Source organism: Hippocampus comes, unplaced genomic scaffold (assembly GCF_001891065.2).
Source record: "Hippocampus comes isolate QL1 unplaced genomic scaffold, H_comes_QL1_v1.1 scaffold174, whole genome shotgun sequence".
In the NCBI taxonomy this organism is placed as follows: domain Eukaryota; kingdom Metazoa; phylum Chordata; class Actinopteri; order Syngnathiformes; family Syngnathidae; genus Hippocampus; species Hippocampus comes.
Genome location: NW_017805983.1, coordinates 3,291,134 through 3,318,462, shown reverse-complemented (window position 1 = coordinate 3,318,462; position 27,329 = coordinate 3,291,134). Strand labels below are relative to the sequence as shown.

General features: G+C 40.8%; 2 protein-coding genes and 1 long non-coding RNA gene across 5 annotated transcripts in view; all 3 read left to right on the top strand.

Moving 5' to 3' along the window:
* The window catches only part of acss2 (acyl-CoA synthetase short chain family member 2), a 13,332-nt gene extending 2,431 nt beyond the window's left edge, over positions 1 to 10,901 (top strand). The window contains exons 3-19 of one of the 3 annotated variants that reach the window (XM_019891564.1): positions 1,101 to 1,192; positions 1,287 to 1,390; positions 1,461 to 1,533; positions 2,330 to 2,405; positions 2,659 to 2,764; positions 3,288 to 3,332; positions 4,686 to 4,823; positions 5,996 to 6,166; positions 6,307 to 6,440; positions 6,525 to 6,657; positions 6,722 to 6,778; positions 7,456 to 7,536; positions 7,619 to 7,727; positions 7,822 to 7,890; positions 8,277 to 8,453; positions 9,077 to 9,151; positions 10,482 to 10,901. In XM_019891564.1, the coding sequence (XP_019747123.1) occupies positions 1,101 to 1,192; positions 1,287 to 1,390; positions 1,461 to 1,533; positions 2,330 to 2,405; positions 2,659 to 2,764; positions 3,288 to 3,332; positions 4,686 to 4,823; positions 5,996 to 6,166; positions 6,307 to 6,440; positions 6,525 to 6,657; positions 6,722 to 6,778; positions 7,456 to 7,536; positions 7,619 to 7,727; positions 7,822 to 7,890; positions 8,277 to 8,453; positions 9,077 to 9,151; positions 10,482 to 10,609 (1,768 nt within the window). In that variant the 3' untranslated portion in view covers positions 10,610 to 10,901. Of the gene's footprint in view, positions 1 to 1,100; positions 1,193 to 1,286; positions 1,391 to 1,460; positions 1,534 to 2,329; positions 2,406 to 2,658; positions 2,765 to 3,284; positions 3,333 to 4,685; positions 4,824 to 5,995; positions 6,167 to 6,306; positions 6,441 to 6,524; positions 6,658 to 6,721; positions 6,779 to 7,455; positions 7,537 to 7,618; positions 7,728 to 7,821; positions 7,891 to 8,276; positions 8,454 to 9,076; positions 9,152 to 10,481 lie in introns of all 3 variants that reach the window. The other 2 variants (XM_019891563.1, XM_019891565.1) reach the window with 2 other exon arrangements.
* A 2,143-nt stretch (positions 10,902 to 13,044) lies between these two features.
* On the top strand, positions 13,045 to 16,696 carry LOC109528256 (struthiocalcin-1-like). Its single transcript, XM_019890638.1, has 7 exons — positions 13,045 to 13,130; positions 13,241 to 13,303; positions 13,902 to 13,932; positions 14,060 to 14,145; positions 15,326 to 15,460; positions 16,234 to 16,327; positions 16,418 to 16,696. Exons 2-7 carry the CDS (start codon positions 13,241 to 13,243, stop codon positions 16,495 to 16,497), a joined length of 489 nt encoding a protein of 162 aa, XP_019746197.1. The 5' UTR covers positions 13,045 to 13,130; the 3' UTR covers positions 16,498 to 16,696.
* Positions 16,697 to 17,718: 1,022 nt separating this feature from the next.
* Positions 17,719 to 18,177, top strand: LOC109528257 (uncharacterized). The gene is made up of 3 exons (XR_002170665.1): positions 17,719 to 17,838; positions 17,965 to 18,027; positions 18,167 to 18,177. It is a non-coding gene; the product is annotated as an uncharacterized LOC109528257 (long non-coding RNA).
* Positions 18,178 to 27,329: the final 9,152 nt, after the last annotated feature.

Sequence of the window (27,329 nt, the reverse complement as noted above, 5' to 3'; positions counted from 1 at the left end):
TATGTATGTATGTATATATATATATATATATATATATATTTTTTTTTTTTTTTCCCCCGGAATTTTCAGAAAAGTCCACTTTCATCTCTGATAGTAATAAATGTAGTTGTATGCCCAATTCTCGTGGTGTGTTCAGGATAAAGTCATCTTGTATATCTTTTTGTAGTTTATGAAATTAAAACCACTTGACTCAATCTTTATTTCCAGAGCACTTAAAAAAACACAACAGCTGATGAATTATTATTATTCATTCATTCATCCTCCGAACCGCTTAATCCTCACTAGGGTCGCGGGGGGTGCTGGAGCCTATCCCAGCCGTCTTCGTGCAGCAGGCGGGGGACACCCTGAACCGGTTGCCAGCCAATCGCAGGGCACACAGAGACGAACAACCATGCACACTCACACCTAGGGACAATTTAGCGTGTTCAATCAGCCTGCCATGCATGTCTTTGAAACGTGGGAGGAAACCGGAGTGCCCGGAGAAAACCCACGCAGGCCCGGGGAGAACATGCAAACTCCACACAGGGAGGCCGGAGCTGGAATTGAACCTGGTACCTCAGCACTGTGAAGTCGACGTGCTAACCACTGGACTACCGGGCCGCCTGATTATTATTATTATTAATTTTTTTTTGCCATTTGTTTGACCACCAACATTTTCATTACTTTCCATCTTCTCCTTTTCAAAGAACGTCAACATTTTTTGGGCATCATTTTTACTATCTGACATGCTTACTTTTTCCCTGTGTCACATAATTGAAATGATCATTTTGACAGAGGCACTGGAAGGTGCACCTGATTTACCCCTCTTGCCCTCCAGCCTCATTCCCCAGCTGAGGCGGGGATGGAAGCGGCCACCCCATGAGTTGTGGCGGCAGGCTGTCTGGCAAGCAGAGTTTCTAATCTTAGATCTGAGTCTGACGTGCCAACCACTCATCTACCTAACTACCCCTCAACTAAACCAATTAAAAAAAAAAAAAAAGTAAAATGTGCATTAGATCAAAGTAATTCCTCTGAACTTGTTTGCGAATGAAAATCATAATGAAATTGCCACATCTTTGTCTTGAAGCGAATTATTAATTTGTTCGTGCTTGTTTTTGCAGGGAAGGCAACGAGCCCGGTGATGAGCTGACGGTGACATACAGAGAGCTGTTGAACAGTGTCTGTCGCTTTGCTAACGTCCTAAAGTCACAGGGTACTTTTGGCGGTTCCACTTATCACGAGCCCATCTGCAGCGACTGAATGTGATGCTCATTTAATTTTACATTGTGTATATTTGTGTGCGGCAGGTGTGAAGAAAGGGGACCGAATAGCCATTTACATGCCCATGGTGGTGGAGTTGGTGGTGGCCATGTTGGCCTGCGCTCGCATCGGAGCCGTTCACTCCATCGTGGTATGTCGGGAGCGGAAAGCGCGGGTGTGAGCGTGCGGATGGGAAATGATGTTGAAATGCCCTCTGACAGTTTGCAGGTTTCTCTGCTGAGTCGCTGTGTGACCGGATTGTGGACTCGCAGTGTTCACTGCTCATCACTGCAGGTGACTTCACATGCCTTTTTGTCAGCGCCAGCATAAAATGGAATAGTGTAAATCAGGAGTGCCCAACTCTTTTTGACCGAAAATCTATTTTTCAAGCAACCAACCTCCCGAGATCGAGCCATTCCCGCATGTGCACACATACACACACACGCGCGCACATGCATGCCATGATGAGCAACAGTCATAACGGCCCAGAACATGAACGAAACAGAAAAAGAAAGTAGATACAAGAGTTTGTGAAAAGGAAATCACTGCCTACCTTAGTAAAGAACTGACGTAGGGGTATTTTTTCAAGATGTTAAGTGCAAGACCATCACCATCGTAGCTCACGCGCACCGTTTTAAAATGCTTCTCCTGCCGCTCCATATTCCCATTCTTTGCCAGTGCCATCGGTGAATTGCAGATGAAACAAACTTTGAATGAGAAAAATAAAATAAAAGACATCGCAACAGCTCTGATTGCAAGCTGCAATTTCAGGCTGCTAATTGCAAACAACTTCCGGTGATAATACGCACACACACACGCAAATTTAACATTTTCTTGTTACCAAACTCGTCTTGACAGTAACTTAAACAATAGGTGAATAAACCGCTATTCTTGATTTCTTTATATGGTTTCAGTCATAACAGCCCTCCAAGGGACTTTTAAATGTAAAATGTCACTTAAAGAGGCTTATTTAGCTGTTACCAACTGTTGGAATTCTTGAAAGAGGCTTTATAGTCGTACTCGTTATTATTGGGTGTGATTCTTATTCCCCCCCATGTTTAAAAAAAATGTGATTGGCACCCTTCTTTAGATGGCTTCTACCGTGGGGACAAGCTGATCAATTTGAAGCTCTTAGCGGATGAAGCTCTGCAGAAATGCACAGACAAGTACTCTTCATGCACTGCACATTTATTTCAATATTTGTTATTGTTTTGTCTTTTTTTTAACCTTTAAAAGGACAAAATTGAGTTAGTGATAACGAAAAAACTTTTTTTTTTTTTTTTTGCCATGCATGCATTTCATAGGAAAGAAACGGCTGGTATTCATGATGATGCTTGCTGCTTCACATTTATCCTATAACAAATAAGAAAAAGGGTTAAGACGATGTAGTGTCAATTCTTTTTTTCTATATGCGTCCAGAGGATTCTCACTTGAGAGGTGCATCGTATTGAAACATTTATCCAAAGAAGAACAAGACCCTTCCCTTGGCTCTCCTCCCGCCAAACGCCCTTGTCCTGACCTCCAGGTGAGCTTCTTTTTCACACACTCATTCCTTTGATAAACCACCGAATCCCAAAAGTGAAACATTCTCGACTGGTCGGATCACCAAACCAACCTATTGAAAAATATCATTTTTAAATTTGAGGTATTTCTCCTGGGTCACCTGCTGCACAAGTAAAACAAAGCGGAGTCGCTATCTGTAGTTTCTGAAAGCTTTGCCAGCTAAGTTAATGAGGCTTTTTATGTCCTCCTGTTTGCGACGTTCATTTGGTTGCTTTGTATTGATTCTGATGTCATACGAGTATCAACAGAAGTTTTAACGGTTAAACATAAAAGGTATTGGTCACTGTCATTTTGAAAAATTCAAATCCTTTGATCTCTAATTTTTACATTTCACAGTAATTGTTTTGACTTTTACAAAACTGATGGCCTTTGGACTTTTCTTAGACAGGTTCCATCTCGTGATATTGTTGTTTTCACTTTCCTTTTGAAAATAACCCATCCCCTTCATGATCATCCTTGCTTGGTGTTTCTCCTCCTTCCAGCAGGAGACAGAAACAGGCAGAGTAAGAAAAACTCGTCCTGTTCCACAGGTACTCGTCATCCTTTCAGCCAAAACCCTGCCGCACGTTGTTTTTACTTCTCCACCACCAGGGTTGACTCACAGAAAAAAAAAACAAATCAAAACAAATAAAAACTGCTGAAGGGTAAAAACAATCAAGCTTGCGCTTTTCACGCATGCCTTTTGTGTGTCACACTTGGCATTGACACTGAGATAAAATTACAATGGTGAAGTTAAATTGACTTTTTTTAAAAAAGTTTTCTGTCTTTATGGTGCTTTTTTGAGGCCATAACCTGCCTGAAAATCCACCAGTTGTTGCAAGTATCTGTATTTTAGAGGTCCCCAATATGACTTCTTAAGTCATTTGGCGGTGCTCCTAGTAAAGTGACAGATGAACATAAAATGTCATCATTAAACTTGCAGCTTTAATTACACACAACACAAAAAAAACCCAACATGTCATGACGCAGAAATATTGCACAAATATTATTGTTTTTACCCCACCACAGCAGTGTCCTAAGTGTGTGGCCGATAGGCGCAAACATCTGAAAAGATGACAATGTCTCTGCTTGGTTATTTCTGGACTCTAACTAAAAAGACTGGGACTACCGCTAGGTATGGGCGAATTTCCACATATCCTTATTTTTCAAAGAAATATATTTTTTTAATTTTTCATGCCAATAACAGTAAGTTAACCAGAACTATCGTCTACACATTGCTACTGTAATAACAAACCACTTTTCTTTAAAACAATAAATACATTAAGTGGACCCCAAACAATTTAACTGTGATTGATGTATGAAAATGTATTAATTGCTCATTGATTGGCGTCAACTAGCCCTCATGAATTAGAAGAAACGGTTGTCCATGTTCTCAGATGTTTGCTTTTGGAATAAACTGAACACTTTTTCCTGTCTGTCATCACACTTGCTCTCCTCATGCATCCAAATTTGTTTTTATCAGCATGAAGATAATAGCAAGCAACTTATTTTGCATTTCTTTGCATCATTCCTAATAACTAATACTTTTCTTGTCTGCCGAGCACTTGAAGTGTGATAACAATCACAGTGCACGTTTTGACTTAAACCACAAGCTGCTGTCACTATTGGTTGTCTCACTACTGTTGTAAACATGTCCCAGCAAAGAACCACCCCATGTATGGTAGACTTAGATGTTGATTTTATTTCTTGTTTGCTCCAATAAACATCACTTGTTTTTCCTTAGCTCATGCTGATGGGTTGTTTCCTGCGGGTTTGGAGACTTATTTGTCTGACTAACCTTTCTCTTTTCACTTTTGGTGTGAGAATCAGATGGTATAAGACATTAGCTTGTGCGTTTCCTTGTTCAGTGTTAGTAACATTGGAATCCTCATACCCCTCGCCAGGTGCCGTGGAACCCGCAAGTGGACAAATGTTGGCATGCTCTGATGGCTGACTCGTCGGACGAATGTGAACCAGAGTGGTGCGCGTCTGAAGATCCTCTCTTTATCCTCTACACCAGCGGCTCCACTGGCAAGCCCAAGGTAGAGTAAACCATGTGGAATTCATTGGTGAAAACACGAAGGGTGGGAATGGCGGAGTAACTCGCGGATCTAATCTTTTTACCGGTGATGAACAACCAAGTAAAAATCTATGTTGGAAGAAAATCACCTTTGATGTATCATGATGTCTCCAAAAATTCTTTAAAAAAAAGAAAGAAAGAAAAGAAACACATTTTCGTCATTTCCTTTTTCAAATCATGGTCAAGAAGTTTGAATACTCATCATTAAACAACCATAATTAGTCAACTGTCTGAGAAAACCCACGCAGGCACGGGAAGAACATGCAAACTCCACACAGTAAGGCCAAAGCCGGAATTGAACCTCTGCTCTGTGAGGCGGATGTAATTAGCAGTCAATCAAATAATTAAAACAAATTAAAGCAAAGGAAAAAAAAACACTAGAATTTAAGACATTTAAAAGCAAAGTAAAGAAATAAAAAGTAGTGGACTGAAAGAGCATCCAGGACAAGAACAAGATTTTGGAAATAACGATTTGAGAAATGCTGGAGAAAACAGCATGGATAAGCCTCTTTCCTTGGAGAATGCAACCCTTCCATCTGGATACGTGTTTTTCCGCCGGTAAAGGGTTGCTTTCGTGATTGATTACATATGACTGCTGAAAGTCAGAAGCAAATCAAATAGTACGCCAAAGACTGGCTTCTATTGCCAGAAACAATGACTTCAGAGGAGGAAATACAGTAGAGGTTCATAGAACATTAAATATGATGCAAATATGCTACAATGTGTTTTCCCATCGACTAAATTGGAGTAATGTCTTCCACATTACTACAATTTACCCTTATTTGAAATGACCATTACTAAATCATCCTTATTTGTTTTGTGTTTTTCTGGGCAATTGTTTAATCTCTCTGGCAATGTAAACATAGTTATTTGGAATAAATATTCATCGATATACACAGTTAAAAAAAAAAAAGAAAGAAAGAAAAGAATGTTGTTGGCATTCTTGCGAGGACGTATGGCTCCCCCTACTGGCAGAAATGACGCCTTAGTGTGTTTTTCACTGACATAGACATTGTGATGTATTGTTGTAAATTCTATTTCTAATTTATAGATTATCGCAGTCGTCGCTCATTCTGCACCCGTAGTAATAAAAAAACAAAATTAAAAAAAAAATGGAATTGTATTATTCCCCAGGGTGTCCTTCACACAGTCAGCGGCTACATGCTCTACACCGCTGCCACCTTCAAGCTGGTCTTTGACTACCGGCCTGATGACGTTTACTGGTGCACGGCTGACATTGGCTGGATCACCGGACACTCATACATCACTTACGGGCCGCTGGCCAATGGCGCCACCAGCGTCTTGGTGAGATAGCGTGGGGGGGCCGAAGTCATGCCATGCTCAGGGGCGGAGCTGCGTGAAGGTCAATGATGGCCGTGGGTGGCTTTAACAAGATCTAAACATGAGTTGTTTACTTTGTATGTGAATGAGTGTGTGTGTTTCAGTTTGAGGGTCTTCCCACGTACCCGGATGTGAGCCGCATGTGGGGGATTATAGACAAATATCACGTGAGCAAGTTCTACACAGCGCCCACCGCCATCAGGCTGTTGATGAAGTACGGCAGCGAGCCAGTGCAGAAGTGAGCAACTTAATGTCCCTTCTGTCAAACACCACATCATCTTGGTGCCACTTCACTTTGACGTGTGTGTTTGTGTATGCACAGATACAAGCGAGACTCTCTGAAAGTTTTGGGCACGGTCGGAGAGCCCATCAACCCTGAGGCCTGGCAGTGGTACTTCAAGGTGGTCGGAGATGGTAGATGTCCCATCGTCGATACGTTTTGGCAGACAGAGACAGTGAGTTCACTTGGCGGCGTCCCCTGCTGGACACATCTCTATAACTGTGCGTTGTGTCTTCCAGGGCGGACACGTGATGACGCCTCTGCCGGCAGCCACGCCCATGAAGCCAGGCTCTGCTGTAAGTCAATTATAAAGTGAGGAAGTCCACTTTCACACTACTGGAAAATATGCTGCACTTTAGCACTTAAAGGTCAAGAGTGAAGGAAACTTGGCTAGCCATCATTTGAGTAATACTTAGAGCTAAAGCAATTTCAAGCATAGTTCCCTTAGGAACGATGCATCTTTCATGATTTGCAACTAACAATGCTGCCGATATAATGTGCGTAGTGGCCGGCAACTCAACAGAACCACCTTAGCAATGACAATGTAAGACACCAACACACTATAATGTGTGCTCTCAGTGCGAGTGGGGATACATGGATCAAGTAGGTAATCCCATCGTGCGTAATTTACAGCACGGCACAGCATCGAATTTCAAATAATAGCGCTATCCTGTAACAGCAGCCAAAATAGCTTACGGTTCGTACATTTGCAATGGGTCTCATCTCCAACCCCCCCCCCCCCTCACAAAAAAAAAATCTTCTCAACTGAGCATCCTTCATACCTGCTTCTGATTTGGACCCATCTGTGTGAAATTCCTAGATGCAAATAACTAAAGTTCCAACCCGGGAAATGGCTAAAATGGCTGCTTCATACCAAGATAGCTGACTTCCTTCCTGATCAATGTTGGACTTGGGTCCTTGAAACTTTTTCACACATCCTGGTGGTGGATACCAAGAAACTTGTCTCTTTCAGACATTTCCATTCTTCGGAGTCGTGCCAGCGATCTTGAACGAGTCGGGTGAGGAGTTGGAGGGCCCGAGTGAAGGTTACCTGGTAGGAAGCGCCGCCATTTGCATTTCTGCTAGGCTTGGCAGCAGAAGGAAGGGCGTCATGTCTGACTTGTCACTCCAAACAGGTGTTCAAGCAACCATGGCCCGGCGTGATGAGGACGGTGTTCGGCAATCACGGCAGGTTTGAAAACACCTATTTCAAGAAGTTCCCAGGATACTACGTGACTGGAGATGGTGAGGGAAGGCAGCAATAAGGCAGTTTTAAAATCCATCGCTATGCTGATGATGTGGATGTTTTGTATGCTTTTTGTTTTTTTTCCATGTGCAGGCTGCCGTAGAGACAAGGACGGATACTATTGGATCACCGGGAGGATAGACGACATGCTTAACGTCTCAGGTGAGAGCAATCTCTCTGTGTCTCAGGCCACATCCACATTGAAAAATTGGGGAAGGAAGTTTATTTTTTTATTTTAAGCTTATGGGTGTATTTTTTTTCCAAGACAAAAAAAATTGTTAGGTGGTAATATATAATATTATGTAACATTTGCTGATTGCTGCCAGATGTCAGCAGAGCAAATCCGAATCTGTTTTCAACTGCCTTTCCAAGAGAAACAAAGGTTGAATCACATTTGAAACATTCAAGAATAAATTTGAGGGAGTGAGGACGGGCAAAACTTTTTCTGTTTTCATTTAATTCAAACCCCCTTTTTTCTCATGGGTATTTTTATTCCAAGGCCATGTCGGTCAACCCTCTCCTGACAGTAGTTTAATGCGTCTTTGCAGGTCATTTGCTGAGCACGGCAGAGGTGGAGTCAGCATTGGTGGAGCACGAGGCCGTCGCCGAGGCCGCCGTGGTGGGTCGGCATCACCCCGTCAAAGGAGAAAGTCTCTACTGCTTTGTGACATTACGTGACGGTGTCGCCTTCAATCACATGTTGGAGGTCCAGCTCAAAAATCAAGGTGGCTTCAGTAAAATGCTCCGGATTCTCTTTCTTTGGTGTTTTCATGACTTGGCTCAATCTTTTTTTCATAAAGCCAACACTTGTGTATTTGTTCTCATTTTTCTTGAATTGAACTCAATAATGATGGGCCAATAAAAGGCCATTGTGAAATGTGGACTTTTATTTCAGGATTTTATTTGAGTTCAATTCATAAAAGATGGGTGTAAAAACACATGTTCTGTTTTATCTTTATTTTTCTAGATTTACATATTTGGTCAGTATATGAGTATGATGTGCATCATGATATTAAATAAAATACTGCTCAGTGCTGAAAGATTTTTTTACTGCAAAAACATTTTGATTAAAAGAAAAAAAATATTTAAAAACGTTCCCTGAAAACTGTTGTACAATAACACTGGATAGAAATCATCATTTAATTTGTTTAAGAAAAATGTTTATGTATTATTGTGTTTAATTTTATAGAATAAATTCAAATAAAAATCTCCAGGAAAAAAAGCAAATTGGTAATATTACAATAATAGTTACGGTATATTTTTGGGTTGGGGGGGGCTGCTCCTTGGTAAGTGTGAGTTTGGTCAATTGTGATTTTCTCCCCACCCCCAATTGTTTCTTGGTCAACAGTGCGTGAAAAGATCGGTGCCATTGCCACACCCGACTTCATTCAAGACGCTCCAGCGCTCCCCAAGACCAGATCAGGTACGAATTGGGGTGCAAAAATCCAGAAATTGTAGCTGTAGTTATGCTCTGTGGTGACAGGGGAGTTACTCACTTCACAAGTGGCAGTTTGGTAGATAGAATTAGTAAATATTCTTCCCCAAAAAAAGAGACATCACAAGTGGTATTAAATTCAAGTCAGTTCTATAAAGTCATCTTGGTTATGCTAAACAACTTTGCAGATTCATGGACGATTGTCAGTAGTCTCCTGAGCATTGGCTCCCTTCGCTCGCACGGAGGCAATATTTGGCTTTTGATGACGTATAGGTTGGATGGGTTACAGATGAACGTTCATACTGCAGACACATCACATACATATCCAATTTATACCAACAGACGAAAGAGGCTCAGGTCGGATTTGAAAAAATCTGAACTGTACTATTCACACTGCATAAAAAAAAAAATCTGATACATGTTGCAAATGGGCGAAAAAAAAATGCAATTCAGTTGGTGTGAACATAGCCATAGTCATATTTTGGGGGGGAGATTTATTCTACAAAAACCAAGACCAAGAACAGTGGAGCTCGAACTTGCACCCAAAATCCTTGTTCCCTAATCATGGGTTTTTTCGAATATACGCTTTGAACACACACCTGTTTCATTCCGATTGTTCGGAAACTCAGTGCTTTATTTAAATGTGCCGTTCAGTTATTCAGAGTGCACCAGTAAAGGAGCGCTGGAGCCCAGTACCTCAGGCAGTACACATGGAAACCGTGCAAGCATGAGCTGCTGATCGCTTTATGACGAACGCTACTCTTGGAAATTAATAGGAGCGGAGAACACTTTGCCTTTCCAAACACACACTTTTTCAGTGATTGTAGGTGTTTTTATGAATCTATGAATTTATGAATCCCCCCCCCACCCCCATTTCTTCTACCTTTGTTTGGAAGTTTGCAATACAAATACCTTTGGTGTATTATCGGCAGCTTCTTTAGCATGCTTTCAAGAAGGTGGCCACTGGCAGTAATGTGATAAGATTTTGGCATTAAAAGTTTTACTGGTGACATTTTTTTTTCTAAGAATCAGTCACCTTTTCAATGATAACCACTGCCAATAAGTCAAATACTCAACTGTAAAGTGAATTGATTTTCAGAATGAAATTCAGTCGCGTATGCCTTTACCATTATTGATCAAAGTATATGAATATGACCCAATCCTTCCTCAATCAAGCGGCACGAATGGAACATTTCCCAAAAGATTGGACTTTTTCCGTTGCCGGTTTTGAGATGGCGGTATATCTTGAAAACCGGTTAACTGGCCCATGCCTGATTTATGTATCGTAATCCTTACCCTAAAGTGTCGTCTCTTCCAGGCAAGATCATGCGCCGCGTGCTGCGCAAGATCGCCGGTGGCGAGCGGGACCTGGGCGACATCTCCACGCTGGCCGACTCTTCGGTGGTAGAGCAGCTTTTCCAGAACAGATGCTCCACACCCGTGTGACAACATGTCAGGATACCGGATCCTTTGACTTACTCATGACCTGATCTTCTGCTAACAAAGGACAATAATTGAAGAACAAGGTGTGACTGTGCGAGGCTGAATAGATACCTTTTTTTTTTTCACTCTCTGACACACACCCAATATGAATTAAGCTTACTTTAATTTATGTCGTAAATGTTTTTCCTTAATTTGCTTTGTGGCATGTCTGCTCTTTGTATTCTTTTGTTTTTTTTTTTTCTTTGTCTTGTGTTTTTAAACAAAGATGTTTTTGATTAAAACATAAAAAAAGATGTTTGTGGTCTGGTCAACTTTGTCTTCAAAGTGTGCGCTCGCACAAGAACAAGGCTGCAGGCATGGCTTAAGACAACATTTATGTTTTGGGTCATTTTCATCTAACGGCATTGTTATTGATCCAATAACGGTAAATACACCTGTTTAAAAAAAAAAAGACAAATCTAATTTGGCATTTCTTTTTAATGCTGCCATGATTATGATTGTGTGAATGGGTGCCATGCCGAAACACCCACGCTAAAAGTCCCATAATGATGTAAAATCTTGGACATTCTTCGTAAAGGCAGTCCTTGTTGACCGAGCAAATGGTGGTGGCCCAATGAAATACTGTACACTTTTTGAATAACGGTAAACGTGTGACAAATTTCTATGTGTTGCCCTTCAAACTCTCTAAATGATCTGTTCCGTAAACCCATTCCACTCTCGTCTTGTAATTGTAATAAATGGTAAAAAGACAATATTTCTGACACGTGAGAAATAACACCATATAATTTGCTGTCTGCTGGTATGGGAATACAAAATGGCTGCCGCATCATGGCAGTTCATCTCACAGATCCCTCTGGTGCATCGCAACAACAAAATGAAACATTAACGATAGTCAGCTCACTGGGCTCCAATGTTGGCAGATCGCGTGGCTAATATCTCCAAAATTGACGTACTTAGCCCACTTGCAAAGGGACGCCCCTGCATCTCACATTTGGTGTGAATAAATGTAAAATACTGTGCAAACTGCTTTTATATTTTTACAGGTTCAAGTAGACAGGAGCACGAATGTGCATATGAATTTTGGTCACTCTCTCAAACACTAAACCAAGCCAGGAGGAAACAACATTGCTATGACTTAGACATCCTGACATCGAAAAAAAAACCCTCCAAGCTACGCACCAGAATTTGGCGGGCCAATCTCTCGTTTAACTCATCACAAATAAATCCCTTAAATCACTAAAGATTATTTTAGGGAGGTGAATTTTATTACTGACATTATTGCATCCATCGATCCATTATCCGAGCTGCTTATATACTGTAGACCAGTGGTTCTTAACCTTGTTCTCAGTACCGAACCCAACCAGTCATATGCACATTCACCGAACTCTTCATTACTGAAAAATTAAAATGATTTTTTTTTACAAATTCAAGACATTAAAAAACGTATTTATTAAAAAGAGAAAAAAAGTAAACAGAATTAGTATTAGTATAAAGTATACGCGCACAAAATGAACCAGCCAGTGATGGCCAAGTGGGCGTATCATAACTAATTGACACGTTGAGTCGGGGGTGTCGCATCCTCCATGGCAGGGGCTCTGTCGAACCCCTAGGATTGATTCACCGAACCCCTGGGGTTCGATCGAAGCCAGGTTAAGAACCACTGCTGTAGACCTATTTTATATATTTTAAGTGCCAATGTTCAGCCCATCCAAATGTCCCTTAAGGTTAGGGGGGAAAAAAAAAACAACCAAAAACAAACTGGAACTCAACATGTACTAATTACAGGGCTTTGTTGTAATAATAATAACATTGTCAAATGATGAATTGCTGTGAAACCACACATTTTAATTGACATTTCCAAACTACACAGAAACAACCATGACACCATCAAGCAACCCATGATTGCAACACTTTGTCAAATGACACATCATGATGACACGTTCAACGGTCAATAGACAAAGCCAAATGTCATGTCACATGCACACTAGACATAGACAGTGCGCATGACGAAATTTTTTGGGGGCACAAATGGAACGCCATAGAAATCTGATCAGACTAAAAAACAAACAATATAGCCCACAAACGTTTGGATCTGAAGCTATTCAGTCAAGAAACGATATGAAACAAAGACAAAAAGACTGTTGGAAGTAAATTATTAGTTGTACATTTAAGTTTTAAAAGTAGGTCTGTGCTTCTGATTGTGTTGGGGTACACAGCGAAAGCTTTGAAAGCCATGATGGTGTAGCTTTCAAAGCCACTGAATCTTTTAAATGGTTGGGTGTGTTCAGAGTAGGTCAACACAAAGGCCTCAAGGGTGTGGGACCCGAATTAAAACACCAAGAGGACATTATCTTATGGCACCACCTTTTCTATGAAACATATCATCATCTTCATGGTCAACTAATTCAAAAAATATTCCGATGGCACGATTGCAACAATCAACATTCCAGTGCTGACATATAAAAAGGGGTTGCTCTTCGCTGGGTCGCTATCATCCTCAGCATCCGGCATAGTGACTGTAGAGGTAACATGACACATATTGACATCCTTTGTAAAGATTACTTTTTTTTCAAGGTTTTCATTGGAATATTAGTCTGACTCTGAGATTTAAAATATTTTTCTGTCATTACGCAGATGGCATTCGCACTTCGCTTGTTGCTCCTCGTTTGCGGAGTCAGTGGACTGTTGACTGGAGTTGTAAGTCAAATCCTCGCTGCCGGTTTCAAACGCATCTTGACTGTTTTGTATGTTTTATTGCTGTCTTCTTTTGTCACTTGCTTTCATCGATGTCAACTAATGAATGACCATTAATCCTAAAGAAAGCTAAGTTATCAATATACATCCCAGTGGGCCTCTGATGTCACTTGAACATCAATATGGCAATCTTCAACATCAAGTGATGTCATATCGATTGACATCAGAGGCCCAATGGCATGCGGACGAGTCTTAAAAGTAATATCACGTTTAGAGTAAAAATGTGGAATGCACTGCCGACACATATCATACAAGAAGACAACAAACATCGATTGAAGACATTACCGAAAAAATATTTTATATCAAGCCTGGCTTTCTGCTGATGTCAATACACTTGGGAAATTCAGTGAATGAGAGCTCGCTCCCGTACTGTACTTACGTGTTGTGATTGTTGTATGGTGGTTGTCGTTTTTTTTTTTTTTTTGTACTAATAATGTATTGCATTGTAAAGATAACAGTGGAAGTGGACTGCCAAATCTAACGGAGATCCTAAGAAATGAAATGAAATTGGTGTCAAATTGCATGCTTTTGTTCTTCACAGTGGTCAAGGAGAAACAATCACGAGAAATGGCGTAAGACATTTTGCAAGGCTACCAAATTAAATCAATTGATGAATAGATTATTTGTTCCGTCAGCATTTGATCTCATATTTAAGCGATATATCTCGTTTTCTTCTTCCAACAATAAATTGTGTCGCAGACAATTCTTGTCCTAAAGGCTGGACTCGGCTGGGCGGTCGCTGTTTCGTCTTTCAAGACCACCGCTTGGAGTTTGCCGATGCAGAGGTATGGACAATGTTCACACAGTCGTTGTGCTTTTGCGATAAGTAGGCATGTGCCAATATTAGATCCTGACGGTATGACAACCGTGAGCAAAAGTATCACCGTATCAAAAGTACAGCTCTAAAATGACCTTTGGGTAAATAAAAACAGCACCCCCCCCCCCATTGAACACAATATATTTTATTTCTAAAGAAAAATATAGAATATTTGGGATAGGAGAAAGGCATTCAATGCTAAGTTTCATTAATTAGATTAATGTTAACATTCTTCTGTTTTAATTCTTCTTATAAGTCATAGTGTTCCATCACTGGTGAGCTATTTTGACAAGAGACCCGTGGACTATTCATGTTGTCCTTCGGGCTAAGTAGTACCAGCTGGCGTCATTTTTTAGGACAATGCATATTAGCAGACAAAAAAAAAAAAAAAAAAAAAGGCATCGGTGTTTGCAGTGTCTCTTTTGTCTTGCTCCCTCTCTCGTCCTCCTCCATGTGTACCGCAACTGCTTGCTGAGAAGGACAAAAAAAAAAAAAGTTAATTGGGAGGCGATTAACTTCAAAGAGGCTCACCTCCTTCTCAATTCTGCAGGCAGCCAATCCTATTTTGTCCCGCTCAGGCGTCCCCATCAAACCTGTCACTGGCCCATTTCTCGCACTTAAACCAGTTTTCTGATTTAAGTTGTGATCCAACTGGTTGTCTGTTGACTCTCGAAATATCACGATTAGATCTGAATCAAATTTTCTACATTCATGATCTGGACAGGATGACAACCAGCCTTGAGTCTTTTCTGACCTCGACTTTATTTATTTAGCGCTTTGACAGCAACCACATTTATAACAAAGTGCTGTAAACAAATCATAAAATAACAAACACAATTATAAAATGACTCCCCCAAATCCTCTTCTCCATTCAAAAAAAAATAAAACATAGCTACCCCACTCACATTAGCACGTTGCAGAGTGCAGATTCATTCCCACTTGTTGACGTGACTCGTGTTTGCTACAAGAAAACAAGCAATGGTCGTTTTTTTTTTTTTTAAACAACCGAAAGTTTGTCCGTTGATGAGAAACAAGTACAGAAAGAACAGTTGAGCTCGTGAACTTTAGCTTTCCATGAGCTTCATTGAATGTTTTCTCAATGTTTTTTTTTTTTTTTTTTAATTGGCTTGTTATGTTTCCTCATGTAGACCGTCTGCAACATTCTTGGTGGGAATTTAGCCTCCTTCCACAGCGCTTTGGAATATGCCGCAGTTCTCGAAGTGATTCGGGAAGCCTCGGACCCAACTGTCGATGTGTGGCTCGGACTTCACAAGACAATCGAGGTGCGACACGTCCTAATTCTTCAAACAACTGACAAAAAAATGACAGCCAGGAAGAATGACGTGTCACTAACTATTGCCACAAGCATAAAGCGACATTTTCTGCAATGATATTAATGTTTACAACATACTATTGAAGAATATATAAAAAATAATAATAATAAGGCTTGATGTCATATTTTTGAACTGATTGGTGTTGAGGCTGGGAATCGCTGAGGTGATGCTGGCACTATTACTGTTTCGATGACTCAGCACTTTTGTTCTAGACATTGTTTTTATACTTCTGTGGTGTGTAACTATGAAAGACAAGTTTAGTGTATCGGAACTCTGTTTGGTTCCAGCATTACCCACAAACATTCCAAGGATTGGGGTGTGGGAATTCCCCGCGAGCCCTCGTCATGCATGTTGATGTCACAAGTGTATGAGCTACTAGTTTTTCAGCATTACACACTTTAGCTCTGCTTGATACTTTGCACATTGTCTCACAGCTGTCATTGGGTGGTACCACCGCATGACGGTACCCTTACGTTACGGAACGTCTTTCCATACTTATTTGTCATGTCCTTGTTTATGATGGTACTAGTGTAGCCTGGACTACCGGAGACAATGTGTTTTCTACATACTTGGCCAATAAAGATGATTCTGATTCTGGTGAGAGAAGATGTTGAGTTTCTGTGACCCTAAAAATGCATGCACTGCCATGATCAACATGTCTCACGTTATGACAAGCATACATTTCCTTTGGGTGGTGACAAATTTGTCCCTTTGTCTTCCAGGATGCCTTCTTCTGGACCGATGGCTCAGAATTCAATTTCAACGCCTTTAACAATAACAACAACCCTGGAGATTGCTTTGAGATTGAACGCAGCGGTAAATATCCTGTATCGTTACTTTAAGAGGGATCATGGCTACTTGCATGTTTGATCGAAAGTAATATTACTGTCTTGGGTTTTATTCTAGACGATCTCTGGGACAACGACAACTGCGGCGACAGGAACACGTTTGTTTGTGCCAGACGTGCTGACCAATGCAGCCACTGATGAGCCGGCCGACCTTCATAAAATCGATCGTGTCTGTGTTCTTTAATATCTGTGCTCTCATCGTATTCTTTGATTTGCTAGACGGTCTGTACTTTTTCGAACCACCGACTTATTCATTTATTGCTGTCAGTCAAATACGTTTGACAAAGCAGGATAAACAAATGTCTGTCACACAATAGAGCGTTTTTTTTCTTTCTTTTTTTTTTTTTGTGTGAGGGATGTCGCATTCAATTCATTGCAGTTCAAAAACTGAAAGAATGCCGTTTCGCAACCCGCATTTTTATTCATGTGACATTTAAAAGCTCTCACGGCAGACCCCAAAGCAAAAAATGTCACAAAAGTATATAAGGTGAAATACGGAGGATCTTATCTTGAAACTCAAAAACTGACTTCCTCAGTGTGTCATAACTGTATGCCTGGAATTACTCGACTGTGTGTCCTCTCTCTCTCTCTCTCTCTCTCTCTCTCTCTCTCTCTCTCTCTCTCTCTCTCTCTCTCTATCTCTATCTAAATATGTACACTGAATATGACGCTATATATTGAGGTGTGATCTTTTCTCCAAGCCCTGTATGAGTTTTCTCTTCTCACCGTTCACACTTTCTGAAAATAAATTGGGTTTTTGGTTTTTATATTGTTGTTGGGGTTTTTTGGTGTTGATGTTGTCTATGCGAGAAAAAAACAAAAAGTTTAAATCATTCAATGACTGCACTTTATTTGACTCCAATTCGTCAAACTAAAATGCACTTGACTCAGACTGTCACCTAAGTGCCTTTTATCACGTTCAATATTTCGGTGATGTCAGTCTCAAATTTATTTCCGTATTAATCTGCCGAGTCTTTGTGAGAAGGTGCCACTTCTGCAGCAATCAAACCACTGAGTTGGATTGAAAATACTGTCGACTTGTCTACTGAATTAATTGAATTGAGTCAGACGATGCCTGCGGTTGTTGTGTCTGTGTTCGTGTGCCTGTGAACTTCTTGGGTAAATTTTTATTTTTCATGAAGCATTTATTCAAAATTGATCATCCAATCATTTTAAAGTCTCAAGAATTGATTTTGGAGGTAATCATTCAGTAGTTCACAACTGTCAACGCTGAAAAATGACTTGCTTTTGTACTCTAATTGGACCTAATGGCATTGTTGAGTGTGTGCTGACGTTTGTTGGCAAAAAGATGCTCTGAAGTCAAAAGATTTGGCACCATGTTTCGCCTCATCTGCATAGTTGTCAAATTACTTGCACCTCTCTGCGTGGATACCGCATTTGACTCCTCAAGAGACGCTGCAAACTGATCTAAAAAGAACGCTTCTTTGATTCTCAGGATCAAGTGTTCCCATTGCAGAGGTAACACTGCACACTTTGACATCTTGCTTCTCCAAATCAACTCCATGCGTACCTTTTGCAAGTTTTTTTTTTTTTTGAACACATGTTTAACTCTGATATTGAAATCCCTTTTCTGTCATTGCCCAGATGGTACTCACAATTTGCTCATCGTTCTTCCTTTGTGGGATCGGTGGACTCATGATCGGAGCTGTTAGTCAACCTCAGCTGCAAACTCAAACACACTGTTTCTATTGTGCTCAATTTAAAAATGTTTTTTTTTTTTGTAATGCCGTCTTCATTTGTGCTCATTTTCTGCAATTTGATTTCAACAATATTCTCTTCTTCACAGTGGTCTAAACCAGTGTTTTTCAACCCCTGTGCCGCGGCATACCAGTGTGCCGCAAGACGTTGTCAGGTGTGCCGCGGGAAAATATCCAATTTGTATGCCTGTGCAGTGTATCGCCCAGAAAGTAATCGTGTAGTACCCTCCCATACCGCTAGGAAGCAGCAACAGCTAGCCAATTGCCTTGTGTTTCGACGAGAGACAAGCGAATTTGTGACGCATGAATGCAGGACGACGGTGAAACAATAAATATGAAAGATGAGAAAATACTTTTTTCTTTGTGTTCATTTGATTCCAATTCAAGCTGTTATAATGTCATTCTTCGATGCTAAAAACGGTTATAGTAACAATATAACACATTAATTATTGAAATAAGCGTTTTTTTTTTTTCACATTTTCAGCTAGTGGTGTGCCGCGAGATTTTTCCATTGAAAGAAGTGTGCCTTGGCTCAAAAAAGTTTGAAAAACACTGGTCTAAACCAATCAGCCAAGAGAGAGGTCAATAAAACAATTTCTCACTTGTTTCTTCTTTTGTCATTTCATCCAGGTTGAATCAAATGATCCCGTTTTCATCCCAACCCCATTTGTGTTGCAGGCACCTGCTGTCCTAAAGGTTGGACTCAGGTAGACTGTCGCTGTTTCATCTTCCAAGATGAGGAAAGGGAATTTGCAGATGCGGAGGCATGAAAGACTTGCACACAGAAATTTCACTGTGGCGCTAAACCTGTGAGCTACTTTCGCAAAGCAGCGAACTGTCGATTTTTGTTTCTACTTTGTAGAGCGTCTGCAACATTCTTGGTGGGAATCTGGCCTCGGTCCACAGTGCTCTGGAAAATGCCATGATTGTCTAGTTGAATGCGGCAGGCACTTCTGCTTCCAGTTCAGACATTTGGATTGGACTCCACGAGGCAATAGAGGTGAAACCCTTTTCAATTCTGAAAATAAATTGACAACAATTGTAAAATCGCTTCAGTTCCAAATGATGTCATGCTGCCTTCTAAATTTTGAACAGAGCCAAGACAAGCTCTTTCAGGGGGCCCCTTATAGTGCGGCATAAGTCACTCGTTATTTCAGGTAAAAATGCATGTGCTGGGTCGAACACTTGCGAAGTTTGAATCAAAGCTAATTGAGTGACAATTCAGGGCACCACTGTGTGACTGACGGTTATTAATGGCACCATTGTTTGGGTTCTGGTCTTTTCCAGTCTTTCACAGCAGTGGTCCATCCAGTGATCCAGTCACGCTCATGTCAGTCATCTTCGTAGCACCCATTTGCAAACACTTCTCCTCGCTGTTATCTTAAAAGCCACAAGGTTTTTGCGTCTTCAACATAATCAGTCACATACACCCCGTCACACCTCGATTCTGTCCATTAGCAATTCTCAACACGCAAAAATCTGCGCAATAAAGGCCAAACATTTCCCAGCACTTTAATTTTCTTTTTTAAAACCCCTGTGCAATGCAGGTACACTTATGTACACCTGACATGCGTTGTGTTGCAAAAACAAATGCATGCCATGCATGGGTTTTAAACCTGTGGCATGCATTCGTTTTTACAACACAACGCATGTCAGGTGTACATGAAGTGTACCTGCATTGCACGGGGGTTAAACACTTGTTACGCTCCTACTCACACTTGGACTGATATCATTGGAGTAAATTTTACCTCCTCATTATAACATTTCTCATGCACAATTTTCAGCATTTTCTAATATATATATATATGTATATATATATATACACACACACACACACACACACACACACACACACACACACACACACACACACATTGTGGGTATTTGTTTTAATATTTTAGTTATTTGTTATTTATTCTGATTGTTTTTCTTCCATTTTTTTTTTTTTATAAGAGTTATTCATGCTCTATTTTTCATTCTCCTCTTGAAATTTGACACGTCCTACAAAGGCTGTTTCGCAAGGGGCTATAAATCTTGAGACATTCACTCACTCTCTGGTATATCACTTTTATTTAGGCAGTTTTTTTTTTTTTAATTAGTATACCCTCGATAGCACTCAATATCTACCTGAACAAATGTGAACAGATAGCTGAAGTTTGAAACACTCACTCACCCTCAGTATAGTGCTTTGGCCTGTTTCTCGAATTACGTCCAGACACTCCCTCACCCAATGTCCTTTCCTTCATTTTGGCATTTCCAACACCACACACAATATTTTGTTCCTAAATTTGAAACCCAAATCCCATTCCTGGCCCTCAGAAATGTCAACAATCTAGCTCCTTCAGGAGTCGGGAGAAATAAATCGATTAAAGGAAGACTTTCTACTTTCGCAATTTGTGGGCCCAGTTGAACTGAAGACATTTCTGTGAGGTTAGGCGAGCATCAGACCACGAGATCATGGCACCCGTCGGAAAGTTCTGGTGAACTTCTACTGGTCCTTTTATCCTTAAAACTCGCAATATTGTATGAACAGTAACTACCAGAGGACGGTATATTCTCAGTTGAACTATTTTATGGATGCTGGAAAAAAAAATTACCAAGTGGATATTGATTTTAATGAAGTGTAATGTACTTGTCGATCGTGATGGTACAACACAAAATCTGTTTTGTCAATTGGAGTAAGGTTGAGAGAGCTACGCCACACAGAATTTTAATTAGTTTGACCAAAAGGGACTTGGCTGCCTTCCTTTGAACCCTTTTATCTCAGGAACTTCTGGGTCAATTTTCACAAATTAGCTAATGGTGGAAAGGGAATTCAATAAAGATTGCAAATCTGCAAGCGTTTAGAAGATTGGTGCATATTTTAGTCACTTGACCTTTTGACCTTGAAATTAAACTTAGGGTTTTCTGGTGGCCTTTACAATATTTTTCATGAAATATAACATCTCACATGCTCTGTAAAAGGTTTCAGAGATTTTTTTTTGCGGGGTGGGTTAGCAGCTATAAGGAGACAAAATATCAATACCCACAGATTTGCAAAGAATACAAAACCTGCTGAATAAAAAGTTTCATTAAGAGGACCGTTCATGGTCTCCGGCTGCCTCAGGTTGAGATACTAACCCGGTTGATCGCAGCTGGTTGGGAGAGCCTCTGAGTTTGGGATTTAAAGGGGAAAAGCATGGTTTTATGGCACCCAAAAGTCCTGAGCTGACTTTGAATGGACGTTGTCATGGAAACCAGCTATCCTGAGGGCTGTTACAGCATCTGTCAGCACTCGAGAAGCTTCACTGTGGACCAGCCCTCGTGTGTTTCGAGACTTGTTGCAGCAGCGTGGAAGTCGATAGCGACAACAATCCTGTCAAGATGCCACAGGAGCTCGTTGCTGTTCTTCAGCCTCAGCTGGTGTCAGGAGATTTGGAATATGCTCCTAATCAAGATGTCAAACTTTGACAATCATCCCGCACGCTCAGCACGGCCTGTTATATTGTGACAAACATACACGCGTGCATTTCAATTTTGGCGTGACTCATTGAAACGTGTTCCTTTGCCTTCCAGGAAAGCACCTTCTTCTGGACTGACGGCTCAGCAGTTGATTTCACTAACTTCAACTCTGACAACGCAAAAAATAATACCGTATTTTATATATATAAGGCGCTTCGGAGTATAAGGCCTATTTGAAAAGAGTTTTCATCTATAGGGCGCACTGCATTATAAGAAATGAAGCTACAATCGTGGCTGCGGTTGCGTTATGCATCCACTCAATGCAGCTACGCTAAAAGAAATACAATACAATACAACTTTCGATAGAACCGTCTTGATGACAACAACTATTGAATTGCTATGTTGGGATAGAGACATTTTAAACTCTTGAGCAGAACATTTTATTTAATTTATCTGTAACACGTTTTACATAGTTGTTGGATTTGTATTATTTTTACTTGGAGAGGCCTTTTACAATTGAATTGGATTTATTTTACTATATTTCAAATCGATACAACGTGTGAACTTTGGGTTTGTTCTTTTTTTTTCATTTTTAATAATTGTTAGATTTGCACAACTTTTTTCCCCAGCCAGTTGGACTTTTCCAGTAGTAGTTTGCAATTTCATATATTGTTCGAAATAATTATATTGGAAGAAATAAAGGAAAAAAGACAGGGAATTTAAAATGTGTTGAGGTGGGATAGGTTAACCCATCTGTTGGGCGGGTGTCATGAGACGAGAGAGAGACAGCGAGAGACAGAGTGTTAAAAAAAATAAATAAATAAATAAATAAATATATATATATATATAAACGGTTGGGCTCTAGCGTTGCCTACATCATAAAATGTGTCCGTTTATTTATACGTGAATTCTGCTCTCCGTTCCTTTTCAAGAAAATGATCTGTGACCCTGTGGTGATATAAGTCAGTCTGCGAACACAAGCAACTACAATAAAACCCACCAGAAATAAAAGATTATATAATAAAAGTGTCGCCAAAATTATTAGAAGTCTCCAGTTCAACTCGGAACAAATTGAGAATTGAGAAATGCTCCCATGGATGCCTACACCAAAAGATCGATGATTGGCTCATTTCGCTGTCAATCAAAAAGAGATTCAGCCTCAGACAGATCATCCAATCACCATGCAGCAAAGCTCAGCGTCCGGGCGGGGCCGATACACGCCCACTGTACAGAGACTTCCAGAGACGCTGAGCGGCCGATGGGCGGGACAAAACCAGCATTTATCCAATGACTCATCTCGTTTCAATGCATTGGGACAACCTATTCTGAACTCTCTCGACGCCTAGTGTACGCGCTGCAGACGCTCAGCGTCCACACAGTTTAAAGCACAGTGAAGCCGGGGGAATGAATGAGAAGAGAGTCGCGTTGTAACCAGTAATAAGAACCTGATTCAAAACAAAAATTGAGCGCGTTGTAGCGCATATTTAGTCAATGACATGTACACACAATTGTATGTACACACATATATTTGATCACTTACTTTTTGACATTTAAGGGGAAGCTGAGCTTCCCTTGCAGTCTTAGAGCAATATATATATGGAAGGAGAAAATCATCTTAATTGGAACCACTTACCTTACCCGTTATAAATGTGGACTCCTAAATGTCACTCTCTCTCGCTCTCTCTCTCTCAGGTAACACTTTTTTTGGTCTCATTCACACACTACCATACAGATTCATCTCTGACCTTTCCACACACAGATATTCGCACGCTCACATCCCATACTCCTTTTTGTTGTTTGAAGTTACTCATTATTTAGAATAAATTGTTCCTTTGGCACAAGTCATTGTCTGCGTCCCCTCATGTTTGCCACATACTGTACATACCTGTACACATAATGAAGGGATGCCCGAGGCGAAAATGTACAGTGACACCCGCCTAGCGGATGGGTTAACACATCTCAACACATTTTAAATTCCTTGTCTTTTTTTTCCCTTTATTTCTTCTAATATTATTATTTTAAACAATATGTAAAGTTACACATACAGAATGAAGAGATTTTTGTGTCATTGTGTAAGACAGTCAATGACTGCTCAGTTTCAATGCGCGCATACACAAGTGAAAGCGCCTACACGTGCGGGCTCGAATGAGTTGTTAATAGCAGTACATGTCTTTTCTTTTGAAATATTTATATTGTAGATTTTTGTGGTGTTTTGTGTGTGTGTGTGTGTGTGTGTGTGTGTGTGTGTGTGTGATTTTTTTTTTGTGCCTGTGTAGACTATCAAGGCAACGATGTGAAAGTAAAATTATGCTGTTAGGTTAATGACTCATAATCATAGTGCTGGTGTGATTATCCGAAACGCTCCAGTCATCACAGTAAGACAATAGACATGCTAATCACAGGCTACGCCTTAGTTTAACAGTTGCCATGGAACATTTTTCTCAGTCTTTTCTTGAGGTATCATCATTGACATGCAAGGTGAGTGACATCATTTTCTGAACGTTTTTTTTTTCAATGACGTGTCAATTCCATGTTGTTTTTTTCTCTTTCTTCAAAAGGACACCACAATTACAGGGAACTTCTTATTTCACCGTTTCGCTTTTACTGTCTTCGTTCGAAAACACATATTGGATTTTATTTTGTTTAAATTCTTAGCTTGTTACTTTTTTCAACCAGCACGGATGACAACACAACTTAAAAAAAACAAACAAAAAAAAACAAATGTAAAAATAGAGAAGTAAATCATCAACAGTTGAGATCTGAACAGATTGATTGAGTGAGATATTGGAGACTAAAAAAGGTGAGGAGGTTGCAGCATAGACATGGCGGAGTGTGAACCATGGTGCATTCAATGACAATGACACAATAAATTTGGATAAGCAAGATCTGAAAATGTTTTTCATGTTGTCGCCTACTATGATCCACGGAGCTTCTGGCATTCAAAAATGCTATGTCTAATCTGAGAAAAAACACATTGCACGAAATAGTGTTCCCCCCAGTTATTAGTAGCCAATGTGTCTTTTGGCTTGCCGTTTGTCAGCTCACAACATTACAAAAGCTGTGGCACTGACGGGACAATGCGCACAAGTGCTTCAGTGACGATGCTAATGTAAGAATGTTATGCTACAAGTCCAGTTGTTACTGTTTTGGCAAGTTTCAACAACATGCCGGTGAAGCAAATTGTCAATGTGCACTCAACGTGGGTTGAAATTGTTGTTTTGACAGGATTCGATGCTGATGGCGAGATTTGTTTGTGGCGTCTAACTGTCAAGGGTTATTCATCATCGTAGTCTTTTCAGTGCAAATGTCATGCCGCAAGGTCGAGTAAAAAAAAAAAATAATAATAATACGCACATCTGCGGGATTCAGTACTTTTATCTCCTGTCTATCCTGCGTTTGTGCGATTGAAAACGGTATCCGACCTGTGTTCCTACACACCTGTGCAGGATTCATTGGTGATATGGTTGCACCAACTGATTGTGTCATTAATTGCACTAGCGGTGGTGTTGCCGCATTGCATTACACAACACAACACAAAACTGCTCCAACAGTTACTTTGGAACTTTCTGATTCTTAGTGTCAACGTGTCGTTGCTATTGTACCGCTGGGTGAGTTGCAGAAAAGTCTGAGACAGGTGCTATCAATGCAAACTTTGAAACTACTACTTTTCCCAAAATGATAGGCTAATGAAAAAAGAGGAAAGAAAGAAAGAAAAGATGGACCTTAACAACGGCGATTGACTGGCGAGCAGTCCGGGGTGGTCCATCGTCAAAGTCAACTGGGATAGACTCCAGTTCACTGAGGAATGAATGTTCCAGAAATTAATTTAGATTACCGGTCAAAATTTTGGAAACACCTTAAAACTCAAACAGTCTCAAACACATTAAGAAGTCAAGAAGTTCAGGCGCTACGAACTCTTGATAATGCACAGCTATGAACTGAAAGTCATTCCCGGTCATGAGGCATCATCCACATCACAAAGCTGACTGAGAAATTAGCAGATTTGCAAAGTTCTTATCGTGTCAAAAAGGTGCCGACTTTGAAGGATGTAAATTGTAAAACATATTCTTTTTTTTGTTTACCAAATAATTAGAGAACATGGTGGCGGCTGAAAGCGGGGAACTTGGCGATCCAATCCTCAGTTACACAAAGCGGCTTTGGAGAAAATTGAATGCTTTGAGATGCGCCTTCTGGTGTGGAAAATACGGTCTTTTCAAAGTTTGCATTGACAGCACCTTATCTCAGACTTTTCTGCAACTCACCCAATGGTAACATTTTAAAGCGATGATATGTTGACACTAATAATCACAAAGCTACCAAGTAAGAACTGGACTTGTAGCATACCATTCTTCCATTAGTGTAATCACTGAAGCACTTAAGCTCTTTGTCCCATCAGCGCCAGAGCTTTTTTTTTTTTTACCAAATAATTAGAAAACTGGGTGGCAGCTGGAGGCGGGGAACTTGGCAGACCGATCCCCAGTTACAGAAACTGGTTCTAGGGACATGGGCGTGGTCAGGAGGAATGGCGCACCTGATCAGAACCCGAACAGTGTTCTGATCAGGCGGAGCTGTCAACCAATCACCACCTGGTGGAGCGTTGGCTCCAATGGGGGAAGCAATTGCCGGTCCGAGCAGACCCAAACGTGTTGTGAGGTTTAGCTGGGAATGTCTGGCAGAGTCCTCTGTCAGAAGGGGTGTTCACACGGCAACATTTGCTCCGGTGCTACGCCGGTGCTGCCCCCGTAGAGCGTTCACACGTGGAAAGTTACACCGGTGTAGACCCTGAAAACAGCTTACTCCGGAGCAAATTTATAACCCACCTCAGGGAGGTGGGTTAAAAATTTGCTCAGGAGCAAATGCTCATTTGCAGGGCAGTACCGATGTAAAATGGTACGTGCGAACGCTACAGGGTTAAAAATTTGCTCCGGAGCAAATGCTCATTTGCAGGGCAGCACCGATGTAAAATGGTACGTGTGAACGCTACAGGGTTAAAAATTTGCTCCGGAGCAAATGCTCATTTGCGGGGGGAGTAGCCTCGCTACGCATGAGAAGAGTTGATTACATGCGACTAGAAAGCGTTGCTTTCGTGCTCTGTTGTACTTCCGTCATCTGTTTGTCTAATAATGACACAAGACATGGTGGCTGGCAATAACAGTAGAATGGCAACTGGCAATAACAGTAGCAAGCGGCATCTTGCCTCTTGGGTTATACCATCTCAACTAGAACGGGGGGGAAATAGTCCCCAAACATCATCTTTCCTTTTGTAGGAGACTGGACTGTCTCGGAGTTGTTTGTGTAGTTTGTTCCTCTGTTGTGTGTTCATAACCCCCCATTGAATTTATTTTGTGATTTCCTCTCTTGACTTTCTGTTTGGCGCATTATATGTTTGCTTTTCTGAGTGTCATTGAAGTCATCATTGATTTACGTTTTCGGGGGCGGTCATTGAACGCCTCTCGAGCAGAAGGCACAGAGACTGAGAAGGAGAAGGACACGCCTGTACAGTAGTTGCTTGAGTTGTATATGTTTTAAAAAGAACCAACACGACAGCTCTTTGTTTTCCATTGTTTTGCTCCGCTGCAAAAACTGCCGTGTGAACCCAAGTGGGGCTGCACCGGCGCTGTGCCAGTGCTAACACGCTCAGCGGCTTTGTACGTGTGAACGCTTCACAAAATTTGCTCCGGTGTAAGATATATCGCAACAAAATACATCGGTGCAGCGCCGGATCAAATGTATGCCGTGTGACCACCCCTAGAAGCAGTTTCAACTCGAACCTCTGGCAGAACTTCCCCCACGTCCTGGGGGAAGTGGACG

Coding starts and splice junctions, on each gene's coding strand:
- LOC109528256 (XM_019890638.1), top strand. CDS start 13,241: ATGGCATTCGCACTTCGCTTGTTGCTCCTCGTTTGCGGAGTCAGTGGA. Junction 13,304..13,901: donor GTGGACTGTTGACTGGAGTT/GTAAGTCAAATC, acceptor TGTTCTTCACAG/TGGTCAAGGAGAAACAATCA. Junction 16,328..16,417: donor CTTTGAGATTGAACGCAGCG/GTAAATATCCTG, acceptor GTTTTATTCTAG/ACGATCTCTGGGACAACGAC.